At 47.9% G+C, this 19,170-nt stretch overlaps 1 protein-coding gene across 12 annotated transcripts in view; it reads right to left on the reverse strand.

The window, feature by feature from the left end:
• The window catches only part of MICAL2 (microtubule associated monooxygenase, calponin and LIM domain containing 2), a 237,624-nt gene that overhangs the window by 133,419 nt on the left and 85,035 nt on the right, over nt 1–19,170 (reverse strand). For all 12 annotated transcript variants that reach the window (XR_009009189.1, XM_057552292.1, XM_057552287.1 and 9 more), the window contains exons 5-11: nt 16,733–16,849; nt 14,899–15,000; nt 11,130–11,285; nt 7,472–7,572; nt 2,593–2,850; nt 1,305–1,420; nt 328–454 (exon numbers count right to left, since the gene is read on the reverse strand). Coding sequence is in view for 11 of the 12 variants with exons in the window: in XM_057552292.1 (XP_057408275.1) it covers nt 328–454; nt 1,305–1,420; nt 2,593–2,850; nt 7,472–7,572; nt 11,130–11,285; nt 14,899–15,000; nt 16,733–16,849 (977 nt within the window). In the remaining variant the exon portion in view is untranslated. The remainder of the gene's footprint in view (nt 1–327; nt 455–1,304; nt 1,421–2,592; nt 2,851–7,471; nt 7,573–11,129; nt 11,286–14,898; nt 15,001–16,732; nt 16,850–19,170) is intronic.

Below are 19,170 nucleotides of genomic sequence, written 5' to 3' on the forward strand. Positions count from 1 at the left end.
GACGGAAAGAACTTGATATTTGATCAAGTAGATTATTTGAGAGAGGTATGCTCAGCAATGCACATGCTCAGTGATAAATAAACACACGTAAATACACGTACATATGTGGACACACACTTACATGTGTTCTAGTTCTCTCCTGTTGGCTAGAGAGATGCTGACTCTGCTTTTCTCTGTGGCTTTCCCAGAGAGAGGAACTGGCCTCACCTTTGGGCCAAGAGGCGATGGTGGCCTGGGTCCCAAGGACGTGCCAAGATTTTAGGTGACCCCCCACTTCTCACCGCTCAGCGCCTGGTGACCCACACAGGACTCCAGGCAAGGCCTTACCTGATGGGGCCTGACGCAGTTTGAGTTGAGGTTTGGGTACCGCGTCCCCGGGTCCAATGTGTACTGCTCAAAGTTCTTGTTGATGTTCTCTGGGGTCGTTTGAGGTAACAGCCGGTAAAGACTTTCTCTGGAGGAAGGCAGAGCAGAGGGGTCAAGGATTGCTCTTGCAGCCTCCGGCCTTCTCTCCACTCCTCCCCTCCACCCGCCTTCCCCTGCTCCCAAGAGCTTCTTAGATCTGTGTTTGCGTAACCCTTCCCAGCAATGCCTGGCCCTCCTGGTTCTCGAGATCTGCAAAGCGGGGGAGGGTCAACACGGTCAAGGGGAAGCAGGAGGGACCCTGGGAGGTGGTGAGGCTGGCCTCCTCCCCGGGGCAGAGGGCAGGGACTCAGAGCTGGCAGCCCAGAGCCCTGTGGTTTTGCTATAACTGCCACTCAGCCACGCTGCCTCCTGTGGCTGGTCCCCCATGACCACAGGTCTCCACACCCAAGACCAGCAGGGGCCCGTCCCCACCCGCCAGCCCTGACTTATCCTGGTCCACCAGCTGTCACAGCCACGTGGCCAGCAGCAGGGGTCTGGGAGGAAGCCCAGGATCTCAGCAGCAGAAGAGGCCTGGGAGGTCAGAGCACCCAGCCCCCAACAGAGTGGGAATCAGTGCTGCAATGGAAGCTTCCCCTAAACCCATTCTGGCTCCTCAGTGTCTCAGCAGTGCCAAGAACCCCAACTTCAGGGCCGCCCTGGATGAAGATTTCTCTTTGGCATCCAGGGCTTAAGGGCCTGGCCCCCACGGAAAGTCACTGGGGGAGGTAGATCATGACAGAGAACGTTTCCTTGGGGACCCCAATGATGAAATCAGGCCACGTGTGGGAAGGCAGATGAGAGGGGGCAGAGGCTCCAGGTTCATCCAGCCTCACTTCCTCTCCTGCCTGAGTTTTGACCTGGCCCTGCCTCCAGCTGAGGGTCCTGCTGTCAATACTCACCTTTCAGCCAGCAGCTCCAGGTGAGGAGTGCCCTGGTCCCAGCTCTTCACCATCCACGCCGTGTCAAAGGCTGCCAGGAAGCCACGGGCACAGCCGGTGCCCATCGGCCAGAACGGCTGCAAAGGACACATGCAAAGTTCAAGTTGATTCCAGTGATCCCCAGCCTGCCATCCCATTCTATCCAGCACTTGGTGTTTGCCAGGCCTGTGCGAGGCACTGGGGGGACAGAGAGGTGACAGGCAGCCCACTGGAACTTACCACAAACACCAATAGCTGTAGCACAAAGTCATATGCAAGGGTGCTATGACACGGGAATAGCAAAATTGCTTTGGGGGCTCAAAAAGGCAGAGGCAAAACCACCCTGGGGCGGGGAGACAGAAATCAAGGAATGCTTCAGGGAAGAGTTGCATTCATGCTGATTTTAAAGAATGAATAGGATTCTGATCTTGATCCGTTCGGAACAGTGTGGGCAAAGGCTTGGTGGCGGGAAAATGACGGAGCCGGATGGAAAAACAGCCCATCTGGTTTGGGTGCAGCAGAGAGCACGGGCGGGGAGTACCAGGAGAGAGAAAGCTGGGAGGGAGGATTGGGACAGAAGCAGAGGGGGTGCTGAGTGCTTAAGCAAGGAGCTTAGGTTCGAGTCCGCACACAGTGGTGAGCAAGCATTGATTCACCAAGCTAAGTTCTAACTAAACTGTTCCATGTGCACCCAAAGCGTGGTTTGAAATTTGATGCTAACTTCAGATAAATACATCAACATTTTTTGGTCAGTGCTTACATTAAGATAAAAATTTACCCTTTCTGAAATCATTCATTTAATATAAGAATCCTAGCATCTGCAGATTTTCTGGGAAGAATTTTGAGCAGGGAGGCCATGGACTTTGGGGCCCACACTCCTTTCTTGCTCCTATTCAAACTCGATGCTGAAACGGCCACAGAAATCCACCCAGAGGATGAAGAAGTCTCCAACCAGCTGCAGATCTGCACGCTCTGGGAAGGATGGCCTGACCCGGGCCGCTTAATTTTGTACTTCAACCGAGAAGTCAGCCCAGAAAAACCCAGAGGGGCAAGAGGAAGTGTTCCTGCCTGTATACAGGCAGAACTGACCCCTCTAAATTTCATCAAAGGTCAGGCTCTGAGGCCAGGACGGGCTCGGCAGAGTCCTGCCAGTTGGCTGAGAGCCTGTCCTTCCCTTGGGCTGCAGGACAGCAGATGCTGCCAGTTAGAATAGCAATGTGGGGATCTGTCTTCCAGCAGGAATGAGGGGGCTCCAAAAGCAGGCCAGTACCTCAAGCAAGCTGTCGCCCACCAGGGCCACGAGCAGCTGGTGTGACTGTCGCTCGCGCACCAGGGCTGCATTCTCGGAGGCGTACATAGAGGTGAAATCGAACATGGCCACGTCGGGTTGTCCATAATGGTTCATGGCAAAGTCTAAAGACGGCAGCTGGTAATTGGTGGCGAAGTCTGCAGCTTCGCGTGCATAGGAAAGCAGGTTGTCCTGGTTCACGTTCTCTGCACACAGCAGCATCTCTGTGTCGATATAGTCCTGGGGGAAAGAACAAGAGCACAGTATAGCAACCTGCCCCTCAAAAGGGCAAGGAGTCATACCTACTTCTTTGTAAAAGGACATGGAATGGACTTGCAGAGAGGCTAATCAAAACAAATAGAAAATCGGGGCCAAGGGAATAAAGAGGAACCAAATCAGCCATCTGTGAACGTTAACAGAGTTATGATTAAGCATCAAATGTGGCTTTGGGCTTCCCTGGTGGCGTAATGGTTAAGAATCCACCTGCCCATGCAGAGGACATGGGTTCGATCCCTGGTCCGGGAAGATCCCACATGCCGCGGGGCAGCTAAGCCCATGTACCACAACCACTGAGCCTGCGCTTTAGAGCCCACGAGCCACAACTACTGAAGCCCTTGGGCTTAGAGCCTGGGCTCTGCAACAAGAGAAGCCACCACAATGAGAAGCCCGCGCACCGCAAAGAAGACCCAACGCGGCCAAAAATAAATAAATTAAATAAATAAATTTTTAAAAAAATTTGGCTTTGAGCTTCCTGGCATCCAAGGCAAAAGGGAAATGTGATATATACAGGGTTTTCTTTATCAGAAAGAAGGAAGCATAGAAATTCCTAGGGGAGGATATTTTTTCCTGGCACTAAATTCTAAAAGAACTGTCTGACATAGGAATTTTGACAGAGAACATTGTGTAGTCATGAACCGTGTACTCAGTAATGATCCTGCAGCAAATATAGAAGCATATTTCATGTGGCTGCTTCTTGTGATAACTTTCAGTGAAACTAAAAGACAGAAGAGCAAATGAGTAAGACTGATTTTATAACAGACTAAGCTAAGCTAATGTGGTCCAGAAATGCTGCGGCTAGTGGTCAAACAAGTCCGAAAAAGAAATGGGTAATTGGCATAACTCTCAAACTTCCTCTCCACGATCAGTTACCCTTTTCTCAACAGGCTGAGGGCTCCTCGGGGCTCTGCTTTGCTCTTACAGTGTTAACTGTTACACTTCCCTGCTGGGAGGTAGAGAACCCTGAGCTTAGAGGACTAGGATATCCACCCTGGAGGGACACTGGCAATGAACTATAGGATGTCTCCCAGAGTCCAATCTGCTCATTGTGTGGCTATAGAAACTAAAAGACTTATCTTTCCCAAAAGGAGACACAGAAAATGCAAATCCTTGGGGCAGGGGGCAGGGACTAGTGTGTAAGACCAACACAGGCCTTGGGGCAGTGAGATCAACAGGTCAAATTCCATCTCTGTTTACTGACTGCATAAATTTGGGCAAGTTATTGAACTTTTCTGAGTCTCCGTAATCTCACTTGTAAAATTTGAATTTGTAAAATGAGACTAACAAAGTCTACTCCCTATGTAGGACCACGTGAGGACTGAATGAGACCGTGGACATGACTCCCTAGCCCAAAGCCTAGGCATTGGGAAGTTCTCAATGGCTGGGAATTCCTGTCCCTAATAAATCATGATGGCACAAACCACACCATATGGTGAAGTGATCCCAGACCCACCGAGGGCACCAGCAAGGGCATTTAGAAAGGTCTAAGAAGGCACAGCCTCAACTACAAACAGTGACCTACTGTGGCAATTTTCCCAACAGCCATGATTTCCCAGAAATTCTAATATTTCCATATTCAAGCCACATCAACTAAATGGAACCCAGTGTTGGCCCAAGAGCCCTTTGTCAGGTCATGGAGTCCAGGCTGGAGCTCCTATTATTCGCTTTCCTTTCTCATATCTATTCTTACATCACATAATCACTCTCCTTCTTGAAGGTGTGGAAGAGTGAATGGAGAAATCTCAAAAATACCCCCTCTTCAAAACATGCCACAAGAACCCCCGCGGAGGACCGGGTGGTGGATGAATGTGGACACTGTATGATGAAGGTGGCAGCTGGTGCTGAAGCCACACGCAGGACTGTGGAGACCTGGCCAAGGGGCAGACCCCCCGGCTGTGCCGGGATGACAGCCACCTGGCTCAGGGCTGCTGGGAGAAATCAAAGGGCCTTGCAGGGCAGGAGGTCCCAGGTGAGTGGGCGGATGGCAGAACAGACTTGTAGGGAACAGATGAGAACAAGGATGAGAGAGAAAAAGTGGGAACGGGGGTGTAATAAAGTGGGCAGAGCTGAGGAAGGAGTGCTAAATGAAGATAAAGGCAGGGGGCGAATTTGGACCTCATTTTGCACAGGCCCAGGGAACTGAAGAGAGGCTGGGTCCTAGACGGAGGTGGGGAAGGAGAGAGGGAAGCAGTAAACATGAGAGAAGGGTGGGGAATCCAACAGGAAGACTAGTCACCCCAAGTGAAAAGCTGGAAAGAAGCTGTAGACCAGAAGAGAAGGTCAGACAATGTCTGTTCACTGCTTCAAATGAGGGTGGACTCGGCATTGAGAGACCAGCTGTGACGTGTTTCCATCCACCTCACACATCTGGCAACCAAGCTCCCTCCTACTGAGGTGAGACCAAGCCTGTGTGTGCATGGACCAGCAGAGGCAGGGGCCAGGAAGGACGGACACAGCTGGGAGCCCAGAGGCAGGGTTTCCTGAGGAGAAACTTTACTCTCCCTTCAGTAGTCATAGAAAGAGGCCCAGAGATCAGCAGGAATAGATGGGGAAGCAGGTCAGTCAGTCATTCAACAAACATTCACTCGGCACCTTGTGCGTCTCGAGGAAGACGCTGACCCATACAGGGACAGGAAAACAGAGGACTTGCCATTCCTCTGGGAGCGAGAGAAAAATGGTAATTTAAGTAGCTCGGGGTAGAGGGGTCAGCTCCCAGCTTATGCAAATGCTATAGAGCTTGGCTGGACACCTGGAGACTCAAGCCAGGGCTCCTGAACCAAATGGTGTCCAGTTCTCCCATGTCCGGCCATGGCCTCCAATTTCTAGAGTTCATGTCTTATACCTAGAGGGCCCTCTGCACCAGCTCAGCTGATACTCCTAGATTCTCTGAGGGAGAAGGGAGGCCTTGATGAGGACAACTGTGGGCCTGGGATCTGCTCCCAGCTCCTGCAGTAATTATGGGACCAGAGCGAGGAGCTCCCACCCACTTGTGCCATGACACACAGCCTGAGAGGGGAGCATGGAGGGGCTTTGACAACTGCCAAAAAATCAAGTCACCATGAGCAACATGTTGTGGCCAGGACAAACACCCTGGGATGACCTGGGGAAACCTTAGCATCTCAGCAGGCCGGAGTACTCAGCCAATGAAATAGGAACCCCAAGTCAAACTTGGCCTGACTTTCCAGGGGTGGGATAACAAGAGCCTCCCTAGACCCTCCTCTGCAAAGGTACCCTCTGCGCCTGCACCCTGGACCCCAAATAGTCCTTCCCTATCTGACACAGGCATCCCAATAGGGGAGGTAACTTTGGGAGGGAGACCTGTGGAACAGAGGGAAAATGGGGACATGGCCTCACCTCCCCCAGACCGGGTCAGCAGTGGGGCACCAGATATTGAAAACCACTGCTTGCACATCTGCTGACTGTGCTAAGCAGGCTTCATTCAACCCCACCCCCGCCCTCCCCGCCAATTCCCAGCCTTCTGTCCAGCAACTCGGGCTCTCAGCAAAGCCCTGAGCTGATGTAGAGGAGGCCCAGGGGAGGGCTGGGTTACTAAAGCTGCCCAGCCAGCTGCCAGCACAAGCTGGCGTGAGGATAGGCACATTCTTCTCTGACAAGCAGCAATGAATGGTCACCGTGCTGCCTGGGCTACAGGCCGACATCCCAAGAGCAGGCTGACCTTGGACTGCATGATCCTTATCTTAAGGGTACATACAGCAGCAGCGGCAGCTGCAGGAACAGGGTCTCTGGAGGGGTTGAAACCTGACCAAAGAAGGTGCCAGCCTGGGGCTGGCCACTCCACGTGCTTCTTCCTTGCAGCCCTGCTCTCTGTATAAGCATGAAGGTGCAAAGGCAGGAAGCAGAGGCCAGGAAGCCAGCAGGACAAAAAAGCAAGTGTCCAAACCAGGTAGAGAAGTTATGGAGGGAATCTACCAACTTGCTACATGCCAAGTGCTCTGTATACGTTTTAAAATTTATTCCTCTGAACAATCCTTTTAGTTAGAAACTATTATTCCTATTCTGCAGACAAGAAGACTGAGGTTCAGAGAAGGCAAACAGCTTAGTCACAGTCCTAAGTTAATACGTGGCAGAGCGAAGATTCAACTTGAGTCTTCTTGACTGCAATAGGGCTTTCCCCCATACCATGACAAGGAGGCTGCAGCGTGAAATTCACAAGTGAAACTGCCTGGATCCCACTAGGACAAGGAGCCCCCATCTGCCTCCAAAGTATGTGTGTGACCTCCCAGAAAAGGAGGCAGGGATAAATGAGACACTTGAAAGGAAAAGACTCAGCTGATCTCTCAGTGGTTAAGAACCCACACTAACACCTGGGTAAGAATTTCAGCATTTCCCCCTCCCGCACCAGCCCAGCTCTCTGCAGAAACACCTCTGCCTCTATTGTTCGTGTGGGCTCCTCCATCCAACACTCACGCACCACCAAGGAGAAAGGCGTGGTGGATGGTGGTCCCTTCCCTCTTCCCCCCATTACTTAGTTTCTGGCAGGATGACATCTGCTCCCACACTCGCTGATGCTGCCAGCCCAGGTCACAAAGGGAAAGACAGGACATCATAGCCAAGCGATACGTACATTAATGATGACACCTTTGTCAAGCAAGCTCTGCTTCTTGGCAGTCATGACAAAATAGTGGGTGCAGTCCTTGTAGTAAACAATGTTCTCAAGGTCAATCCCTGAAAAGAGAAGGTTCATGGACTCAGTATTACTTCCTCAGCGCCTACTGTGTGTCAGGAGCCCTGCTTTGCCTCATTACAGGTCTCACTATTTACCTGCAGAATATTGGTGTTAGACAAGTTTCTAAGACATACAAGGCGAGCAAAGATAAGATCAAGTGCCAGAATTTACCCTAGTCACCACAGCTAGCTTTCACAGTCCCACAAAGATACTATTTCTTTTCTTTTTAAATTGAGATATAACATTGTGTAAGTTTAAGGTGTACATGTTGATTTGATACATTTAAAAAAATTTTTTTATACTAATTATGTTTTATTTTTTTATTATTTATTTATTTATTTTTGGCTGCGTTGGGTCTTCATTGCTATGAGCAGGCTTTCTCTAGTTGCGGTGAGCGGGGGCTGCTCTTTGTTGCTGTGCGCAGGCTTCTCATTGTGGTGGCTTCTCCTGTTGCAGAGCACGGGCTCTAGGCACGCGGGCTCAGTAGTTGTGGCGCATGGGCTTCGTTGCTCCGCAGCATGTGGGATCTTCCTTCCCGGGCCAGGGCTCGAACCCGTGTCACCTGCATTGGCAGGCGGATTCTTAACCACTGCGCTATATATTGCAATATGATTAAGCCACTGTTTCTTTTTCTTTTTCTTAATAAATTTATTTATTTATTTTTGGCTGCATTGGGTATTGTGCGCAGGCTTCTCATTGCGGTGGCTTCTCTTGTGGCGGAGCACAGGCTCTAGGCACACGGGCTTCAGCAGTTGTGGTTCATGGGCTCTAGGGCACAGGCTCAGTAGCTGCAGCACACGGATTTAGTTGCTCCGCAGCATGTGGGATCTTCCCGGACCAGGGCCCGAACCTGTGTCCACTGCATTGGCAGGTGGATTCTTAACCACCTCGCCACCAGGGAAGTCCCCTAGCCACTGTTTCTTTTAAAACTCATAAAGCCCTTTGGGGCTGTAGACCAGTATTTCCAAGTCACAGCTGAGTACATGCTATAGGAAGGCACAGTGCTGTCTGTGGCATGGCAGCTAAGTGGCAACAGAACCAGGATTTGAACCCCAGCCTGTCTGATTCCAGGTCCCATCCACCGTTTCCTCCACGTGACCAGAGATGCAAAGAGTTGTGTGAATTCTCCAAAGACTGCTAAGGGACATTTCCACCATCCCCCTGTTATGTGTGAAAACCCAGGTGCCCTGGTAGAAAAACTCAATCAGAGGACTGGGTTGTATCTTTCTGTGCTTTCCACCAATTGCAAAAGACTTTATAGACTAGGTTTCTGCCTTTAAAACAATGCCGTAAGATGACAGCGTAGCTCAGTGTTTCTCAAAGTAGGATCCCTAGCCAGCAGCAGCAGCAGTATCACCTGAGGACTTATTAGAAATGCAAATAACTGGCGCCCGACCCCAGGCCTACAGATGGGAAACGCTGGGGGTCTGGCCAGCAATCTGTGCTTGAACAGGCCTTACAGGTGATTCTGTTCACACTCAAGTTTGAGAACCACTGGTTTGGTTTCTTTGAAGGGAGAGAAAGGAACAGAGGCAAGGCAACTTATCAGCAGTTATCACAGAGGCGTGCTGGGTAACCATGGAAACCCCTTTATTACTGTTAAATAGGAAACAGCCATCAATGCACAGGGCCCCCCAGAGGATCCGAGGAAATTCATCGCTCTCATTCTGTGAGGGGCATTGTTGTCGAACAATGGCCAAAGGTGATGACCTTTGCAAAGTGCAAAGGAAGCTCATTGAAACATTTGGAAAAACAAACTTGATGTCCTGTCATAATTTATATTTGGTCGTTTATTTAAGCATTTATTTTCTTGGTTTTTGAGGGGAAGAGAGGGCTGGAGAATTCTTAAATCATTCAAAAGGACATAATATGCTGGAAGGAAATACTTTTTTTTTTAATAAAATAATGCCACCATAGTGACACTCAGAGGGTCATGCAGTGGACACACATTGCTGTGGCCAGTAAGAAGCAGAGTCTGGCTCAATAACTAATCCCACTCCTAGAAAGCTATCTTACGGAAATAATCCAAAACAAGTAGTTTTATTGGTAACAGTAAATAACTGAAAGGTTTAAATCAGAAGTCTGCAAACTTTTTCCGTAAAGGGCCAGAGAGTAAATATTTTGGGCTTTGTGGACCATCCGGTCTGTGTCGAAAGCCCTCATGGCACCAAGGTAAACAAAGCGGCCTGGCTGCATTCTAATAAACCTCTATTTATGGCCTGTAAAACTTGAATTTCATAAATTTTCAATTTGTCCCCCAAATTTCTTCTTTTGATTTTTCTGCAGCCATTCAAAATATATTAAAAACCATTCTTAGCTTGAAGGCAATACAAAAACACATGGTAGGTTTGCCAACCCCTGGTTTAAATGCTTCAGCAGTGGGTGACAATATATCCACTTCAAGAGCTATTCCGACAAGCCTGACCATCAGTAGGACTGGGCACAGTGGACAGTATTTAAAATGTGACGCTGAATGAGAAAAGGAGAATAACAGGATTGACTCTATGGTAAAAGCTCTAGCCATGTAAAAAGGATGCAGCTGGAAAATTACCGAAAAGGACTACATGAAAATGAGGACTGTTCCTGTGCTAGGTGGTGCTGGGTGTTAATGATTTATTTTTAGTACAAAACTTCTATGTAACATTGTTACACTGCCTTTCCACGGAGAAATATATATATTTCCAAATCAGGTTAAAAAGGGAAAAAATCTGAAATTTACTTAATTGGGAGCAGGAATTTCATCCCTCTTCGCCCTCACCCTGCTTTATTTTTTCTCCACTATCCTTGTAGACCACCTGACATGTTATTTGATTATTGACGGTCCTTCCGCAACCCATAGAATATATGCTCCGAGGGGGGGGGGTTTGCTTGTTTCGCCCACTGCTCTATCTCACGCCCTTGAACAGCATTTGGTACATAGTAGGTGTTCAATAAATATTTGTTGAGTAAATGAATGAATCCCTTCTTTCTTCAAGTCCCATGGTTTGGGGACAACCGATGCCCCTGGGTGAGTGTCGTGCCCCGCCTCCGCCGGCATCCCTGACTGTTCCTGAGGGAAAGGGCAGCGGGCACACTGACAAAAGCACCTATGCTTCTTCAGGGACCACCCACAGGTTACTGGCTCCCCCTCAGAGCGCTCTGGGATCTCCACATTGGCGTCGGGCCTAGATTCACCAGCCTGCATTAGGATGGTTTCCGTGGCTGTCCCTCCCTGGACAAGGAGCCACTACTGGGAGGGTACCGTGTCAACCTCGACTTTGTATTCCATGACATTGAGTGCGGGCATTCAATGGGCACTCAGTAAATGTCTCCTGAGTAAATAAATGTTTATCTATTTTCATGTACAACATCTAGAACTTTCCCTCAAGCATCCCTCTTGTCCCCGAAGGAATCCTGCCCATTATTAATCCTAAAGAGAAATCCCTGCTTCCACTTTATCAGCGTGAGTCTCCTGTCCCCAAGAGCTGGGAAAGCTGAGTGCCCTCCTCCCCCAACCCCTGTACGCTACAGAGAAGCACGGACAATGGCCTGGTTTGGAGAAAGGTGAGGGTCCCACCTGTTTCTTCTTTAAGATCCTGAAAAAATTTCTGATTGAAGATGAAAGCCACGCCGCTAATCTCTTCCACCTTGGCCTCAGCTGTGCTGTTTCTGTTTATGAAGTTGGCGGTGATCGCAATAGCCAGCTTCCCACGGAATTCTTTTCTTCTGAACCCTGTGGGAGGAAACGAGGAAAAGTGGGTCTTTCTTCTGGATTTGGTGTGAAAACTGGAAAAGATCACTGAGAAAGCTATTCTCAGATGGCCCACAGGCCAGTGAAACCAGAACTTTGGATCTAGAGAACAGGGGACAGGCAGAAATGCTGAGGTTTGTCCCCGAGGAGAAAACCCGTTGAAGGCCTTTCAAAGTCAGTGGGATTTTTTCCTTTTCTAAAATTAATAGGACCAATTATCCCTGTTAGGCTTCCACAAACAAAAGGCTAAACTGTGCTTCTCCAATGGGCAATCACAGGGCTCATCCTTTAGAGGATGTGTTAGGCATTGCTGCAAGGTAGTCTCATGAAAGACCCATCTGCACTTTAAACTTATACAATTAAAACTACGTTGTCAGCATTTCTCATGGTTTTTCCCCCCCCCCCCTTTGAACAGTAGAATTATGAGATTGAATTCCTGTGCGACAGAGATTTTAACAAATTTTCTTTCTACCTCCAGTCCATAGTGACTGGCACTTAGTACACACTCAATAAATGTATAATGAATAGATGGAATTCTAACTTGCAATTATTTTAGTTCAGTGATTAATCGAGGTTCTTACAGTTTTCAATGGTATACATTGAAATCGCTTTTTAATGGCCGTAAGAATTCTGCACCCAATTACAATATGGGTTATTTTTTCCTCCCACGCCGACAGGCAATTCCAAGACAGCAGCTGGGTGTCCTACACTTCAACTCAATTCTGACACTATCTACTCAGAGATGGCATCAGATCCCACAGGTTAAGGGCTCAGTCCCACCAGATTGCCCTCCACTTCAGATGCCAATTATAAGCCCATGTTGTCACCTGTGCTTCTGACTAACCAGCTATAGATTGTAGGTTCAAGGACTCCCTCCTTGGATTTGATTAATTTTCTAGAGTGGCTCTCAGAACTCAGAGAACATCTTACTTCCTAAACAACTCGGGAGCAGCCAGTTGGAAGAGATGCTTAGAACAAGTTATGGGGAAAGGGCATGGAGCTTTCACGCCCTCTCCAAACAACGTGTTCACCAACCCGGAAACCTTATCCTTTGGGTTTTTGTGGAGGCTTCATTACAGAAGCCTGATTGATTAAATCACTGGCCATTGGTGACTGAACTCAATCTCCAGCCCCTCTCCCCTCCCAGGAGGTCAGAGGGTGGGACTGAAAGTTCCAACCCTCTAATCACTTGTTTGGCTCCCCTGGCAACCAGTCCCCTCCCTTCCTTAGGTGCTTTCCAAAACTCTCTTCATTAACATAAACTCGGTGTGAAAAGGAGCTTGTTATGAATAACAAGACACCCATTTCACCCTTATGGCTCTGAATTGATTTAAGGAACCACGGACAAGAGGCCAAATATCATAACAAAAAATGCTCCTATTTGCCCTTATCGCTCAGGAAATTCCAAGGGTTTGGGTAGCTGTGCCAGAAAGGGGACAAAGACCAAATATAATTGCCTTATTATAAACCACAATATCACAGGCAGTTACACAGAGGATCACAAGCAGGTGGTCCCGTTTCAGTGGACCACCTCCTTCTAATCCGCTTTCTTTTTAGCATCTGTCTTTTCCTGTAGTCCTGAACTTCCCCTCCACCCCAGTTACTGCTGTTTACTTTGCTTAATGCAAAACATTTGTCTTGCTAGCAGACAGAACCATTGTCTTCAGCACCTGTGGGAATTCCCCTCACATCTGCTTACCATACACTGAAGCCTCGTGGCGATTCCCAAACTTCTTTGTCAAAAATCCCTTTGACTAAAAACCTTGGGTTGGGGATTCCCTGGTAGCGCAGTGGTTAAGAATCCGTCTGCCAATGCAGGGGACACAGGTTCGAGCCCTGGTCCGGGAAGATCCCACATGCCGCGGAGCAACTAAGCCCGTGTACCACAACTACTGAGCCTGCACTCTAGAGCCCACGAGCCACAACTACTGAGCCCGCGTGCCACAGCTACTGAAGCCCGCGTGCCTAAAGCCCATGCTCCACAACAAGAGAAGCCACCGCTATGATGAGAAGCCCGCGCACCGCAAGGAGAGTAGCCCCCACTCGCCATGACTAGAGAAAGCCCACGCGCAGCAACGAAGACCCAACGCAGCCAAAAATAAAATAAATGAAATAAATAAATATTAAAAAAATAACCTTGGGTTTCTATTCATTACTCACTCATTTTGATTCTTCATTAGACCTTTGTGGAAATGGTCAAAATGGCCACTAGTCTCTAGTATCTAACTGGGGTGATTTTGCCCCCCAGGGGCCTTTGGCCAAGTGTGGAGACGGTTCTGGTGGCCACAACTGAGGGTGCCGCTAAGAATCCTACAATGCACAGGACAGTCCCCACCACAAAAACTGGCCCCCAATTGCCAATAGTGCCCATTGGGAACCCTGCTCTAGTCTGCTTACCTGGTCCTCAGTTGCTCAAGTGGTTCGCCCCCTTCCTGCCCTGCTTTTCATGTTCACAACGTATCAAACCATCCCTCAAGCTGAGCATGGATCCTGGATTTTTATATTCACACTTACAGTTTTCTCAAACCATCAGAATGGGCTCAAAAATTCTAACAGTACAGCATTCAGGTTGGCAGCTTAAATTTTTTTTGTTTGATATCCGTTATTGAATGCTTGGGTCGGGGGAGTGGGTATGGAAGTGAAGAAAGAGGAAAGGAGCAGCGGGTGTATAGCAGGTGGGAAGTGCCTCAGCTAGGCAGACTACATGTCCTGAGTTCTGTGAGATCAGCCCTAGTTTAGGGAGGGTGTTCTGTCCTCAGAGAAGGTGCCCTCCCCAGCAGACATCTGCAGCCTGCAGCCCTTGAGCAGGGCAAGCTCAGAAAGCAGACCTGTCCCCAGCCCAAGAGATGCCATATGGGACCACTCTGTCCTCAACCCAGGGTCTTAAATTAGTACAGCTGGCGCAAATTAGTATAACCTGTGCACCAATTAACCTTGGGGCTGGGGTGGAGGTGATTGAAGGCATTTCTCGGCAATGGCATTTCTTCCTCTCTCAACCTGACTAGATTCTTCCCTAAAAACATGTTAACGCTTCCAAATTTAGAAGTAGAGAGGCACTGTTTTATTCTTTGACAGTTTGGGCAAAACTTACCTTACTGCCCAGTGGTGAGCGTGCTTTAAAGTTATGAGAAGAGATGGGGTCCTCCTTCTGGGGTATTATACTTCACAGTAAACCAGTACCATGAAGAGTAGGAAAATGGTTCTCTTAGTTGGAAGAAGTAAGTATGAAAGCACTTAGCACCATGGCTTTCACACTGGCAGATGCTCAGTAAATGTATGTTGATTTTTTCTTTTAATTTCCATGGTGTTTTTCTTTTATAAAACATTTTTACATTTTCCCAGCCCTTATAGCAATGTTCTGAGAGGTTCTATTATCCATATTTTATAGTTGGGAAAACAGAGGTTCAGAAAGAATTAAATGGCTGTTCTCTAAACACTCAGCCTCAGGCACAGCAGGGCAGTCTGGCCTTCTATCAAGACCCCCATCCAGCTTTGGCACCTGCCATCTTGCCCCCCTTCTCCACACTCTTCCTGATATACCCTTTCCCACTCCCATCCCTCCATCCTCAGCCCCAAGAAGAAGAAGAGTCTTCACCTTCCAGCGTGTTCCTGCGGCCATCGGCTCCAATGATGACATCAAACTCAAACTCTGACAGAGGGTGGTCTGCAGGGAGAAATTCTGCCCGCCAGCCAATTTCTGCCAGGACAGAAAAGTGAGATGAGTTGGCAGTGAGAGATGGCGGGACAGAGTGATTACACGCCCTCAGTGTTGGTCGTGAGAAATGGATAATGCCACAGGTATGGGCACCCCAGACAGAAGCTCCAGCGGAAAGACCCAAGCTGTCCAGATTCACACTTGAATTTGGAATCCTTCTGGCTTTAGTTTCAGTTCAATCCAGGACAAGGTAAACCAGCAGTGCTAACTCCACGCCTGGTTTTACTGGTTTCTATAAAGGGTGGGAGTGTATCCTAACGATCCTCACACCAGTCTCACTTGCACCTTATTTATCGCAACAGATTCTACCACGTTCTCTCTGTATCCCCCCATTCCTTGGTCCCCTCCCATTGCTAAACAGAACTAAAAGCTTGTGCAGGGTATAATGAAACCAGCGTGAATTACTACTTTATTATGCTCAAACGTTCTTGTTGGGCAATACGTTGGGTAAAACGTTCTTGTTGGTCTTTTATGAAACCATTTTCAGGTGCAATCTTGCTGGTTACCCATAATTAGGATTTAACACCCACTAGGAGTCTGAGAAAGGTTAAGAGCACACAGGTCTCAAAGTTAAATTACAGCTGCTGTCCTGCCGCAAAAGCCAACTAACATCTCCCCTAAATTCTCAATATTCTGGGCAGAGGATGAGAGAAATCAGAGTTGTAACCTGCATGTGAAACTATGAGGTCTCTGACATGAAGCTGGACCAAAAACTGAAAGCCCGGCCCAGCAGCAGAAGAGTTTGATAGTAAGTAAGATGCAGAGGCATCATGAACAAGCTCTCTGATGTATATAAAAGATCAGAATTTATATAAATATACTAACAGGAACAAGAGATGAATTACTAAATAAGACATACCCACAATGGGTGAATTTTGTGGTTTGTAAATTATTCTTCAATAAAGCTTAAAAATATTATATACTAAATAATATTTTGAACATTTATTTCATATTTGCTCTAGAAACTTCACTTTCTTTACTGGATTTTAAAATATCATGTGGGTATAATAAGTGTATCCACAGATCTATGTGTGTATACACACAGTTTGAAGAGTATGCGAATGAACTTTATCAGACTACCGAATCTATGTCTTTTTCCTACTTACTACTTAGACTTCATCTGTCAAACTGCTGCCTCGTAGTGACAGGGTAACCAAATTATATGTTAAATACTTAATAACAAATCCCCTGGGAGCTGAAGAGCAAAGCTCAAGTGACAGCAATGGTCCACAAAGGTAAAATATCCGCTGATGAAATTATGCCAAACAGCTCTCAATAAGAATAACCTTGGGCTTCCCTGGTGGCGCAGTGGTTGAGAATCTGCCTGCTAATGCAGGGGACACGGGTTCGAGCCCTGGTCTGGGAAGATCCCACATGCCACGGAGCAGCTGGGCCCGTGAGCCACAATTGCTGAGCCTGCGCGTCTGGAGCCTGTGCCCCGCAACGGGAGGGGCCGCGATAGAGAAAGGCCCGCGCACCGCGATGAAGAGCGGTCCCCGCACCGCGATGAAGAGTGGCCCCCGCTTGCCGCAACTGGAGAAAGCCCTCGCACGAACCGAAGACCCAACACAGCCAAAAGATAAATAAATAAAATAAATAAATAAAAAAAAAAAAAAAAAGAATAACCTTAACGGGAACATCCTCTAAGAGCTGCAAATATGATTTCTGTTTTGCAATATCGGATTTCTAGACTGAAAGGAAAATTACACTGTACTTTGATTTTCTTGATCTTCAGGAGGCTCTAGAACCTTCACGAACTCCACATTCACATGGATTTCAACCCCCAATATCAAGGCCACCTTGAACAGGATGAGCTGCAACTGACGAATACCTGAGGGGAAGAGATGAACTGTCAGGAGCAATGTCTGAGTGTCTCCTGTATACAGAACACTGTATTATCACTGCTCAATGATTTCTGAGCATAGCAATATAGAAGCATGCCTCATTTTACTGTACTTTGCTTTATTGCACTTCCCAGATATTATATCTTTTACAAATTGAAGGTTTATGGCAACCCTGCATCAAAGCAAGTACGCCCAGTGTCATTTTTCCAACAGCATTTGCTCATTTTGTATCTCTGTGTCACATTTTGGCAATTCTAGCAATATTTCAAACTTTTTTATTATTATTATGTTTGTTATGGTGATCTGTTTTCAGTGATCTTTGATGTTACTATTACAAGAAGATTACAACTCACTGAAGGCTCAGATAATGGTTAGCATTTTTTGGCAATAAAGCATTTTAAAATTAAGGTATTTACATTGTTTTTTAGACATAATTCTGTTATACACTGAAAAGACTATAGTATAGTGTAAATATCACTTTTATATGCACTGTAATTCATGTAACTCGCTTTATTGGGATATTTGCTTTACTGTGATGGTCTAGAACTGAACCTGCAATTTCTCCAAGGTATGCCTGTACCAATAACGATCATTACTGAGCACTAATTATGTGCTAAGCACTCTGTGTTCTCTCATTTAACCCTTACAGTGGTCCTTCAGGGTAATTATTCTCATTTTATTTTTTTTCTAATGAAAAAAATTTCTTTTTTTTTTTTTTGGCTTGCTGGATCTTAGTTCCCCAACCAGGGATTGAACCCGGGCCCTCAGCAGTGAAAACGTGGAGTCCTAACCACTGGTCGCCAGGGAATTCTCTATTCTCATTTCAGAGATGAGAAATTAAGGCTCAACAAGCCTAAGTGACTTGCTCAAGCTCACACAGGAACAAAACTGGAATGTGGACCCAGATCTGTTTCCGAGACTGTGCTCTAGCTGTTAGGTAATCCTATAATGATGGTGGCTCTCTCTTTCCTGCCTCCTTCCTGAACGGGGCTGTGGGTTTGATAAAATGAAGAGGGAAAGAGGCGTAAACAGAGAGACAGCAAAGAGCCAATACGTAAAGTCAGAGAGCAAACGGCTCACCCTGTGGGGGATTCTACCTAAGCTCTCAGCCATCCAGGGTAAGGGGTGGGGTGGTGACTCCTCCCCACAAAGCTGGGCTCATGGTTTCCCACCTCCTACCCACTCTCCTAAACTCCCCCAAGGAGTGGCTCCTTGTTTCTCTATTTTGTTCCTGCCACTGAGCACAAATGGGCATGGCTTCAAATACATTTCTGAGAGCATGAAGTTTCAAATTATCTGTGGGTCCCTCTGTATTTTGTGGGCTTCGCTCATTTAACATTTATTGAACAGCTACCACGTGCCAGGTGCCATGCTAGGCCCAGGAGACACGGAACACTGTCTAACAGAGGAAACTTGAGTAAACAGAATGGGGCAGGGCTTGGGGGCTGGGGGCAAGGTGGGTTGCAGAACAGGCCCTGAGCGGCAGTCCTGAAAGCCAAGGGAGGAGGGACCAAGATACCAGACCCCATGGAGAAATTAAGAAAATGAAGACTACAGGAGGCCAGGGCATGGGAGGTTGGGAAGCTTCTGGAGAGAATTTCTTTAGCACAGTGGCAAGAAGAAATCAGACCACAATGGAAGGTGGCATGAGTAGAAAGTACAGGCAAAGTCTATGTCGCCTCTTTCTAGAATAAACACTTTGCGATGAAGAAAAGTAATGGGCTCTATCAGAGGACTGGAGGGCAGTGTGAGGTAAGGGCAGGTGAAAAGAGGGAAGGAAAGCAAGAGGGCCTAGAGTTGGAGAGGAAGTGGCCAGCTCGGCCTCTGGCCTCGGGGTGAGAGGAAGGAATGGGTACTCGGGAGAGGCGAGGGCAGGAGGAAGGAGAGGGGGCTGGGATGGGGAGTGCCCGTCAGCACTGGGAACTGGAGGAGGATGCTGACACAGGACGAGTGGAGAAGTGCGGAGCAGGGCCGAGGACCAGGTCACAGCTGGGGCTGGAGACCATGGTCAGGCTGAAAGGAAGCCCATCAGCTGGGGCTTAAAGAACCCAACCCACCTCCTGCCTGGAAACAGGCCGTGGCGGAGGCCTGGCCGCTCCTCACAGTTTCAACGTTCTTAGTCTGTCTGGTTTTGGCACCCAGTAGGTGCTCAGTAAATTCTCCCTGCCTCTCTTCTCGCGGGTATTAGAGCTGCCCTTGACAATGATCACTCTGAACGTTCGAATCTCCGTTCCAGAGCCCTGCCAGTGCTTCTGCATGCTGGCATATTTCCAAGGACTAGGGGTTAAATGGGGGCCCCATTAATGAA

The sequence above is a fragment of the Balaenoptera acutorostrata genome, chromosome 9 (genome assembly GCF_949987535.1).
Source record: "Balaenoptera acutorostrata chromosome 9, mBalAcu1.1, whole genome shotgun sequence".
Classification (NCBI taxonomy): Eukaryota; Metazoa; Chordata; class Mammalia; order Artiodactyla; family Balaenopteridae; genus Balaenoptera; species Balaenoptera acutorostrata.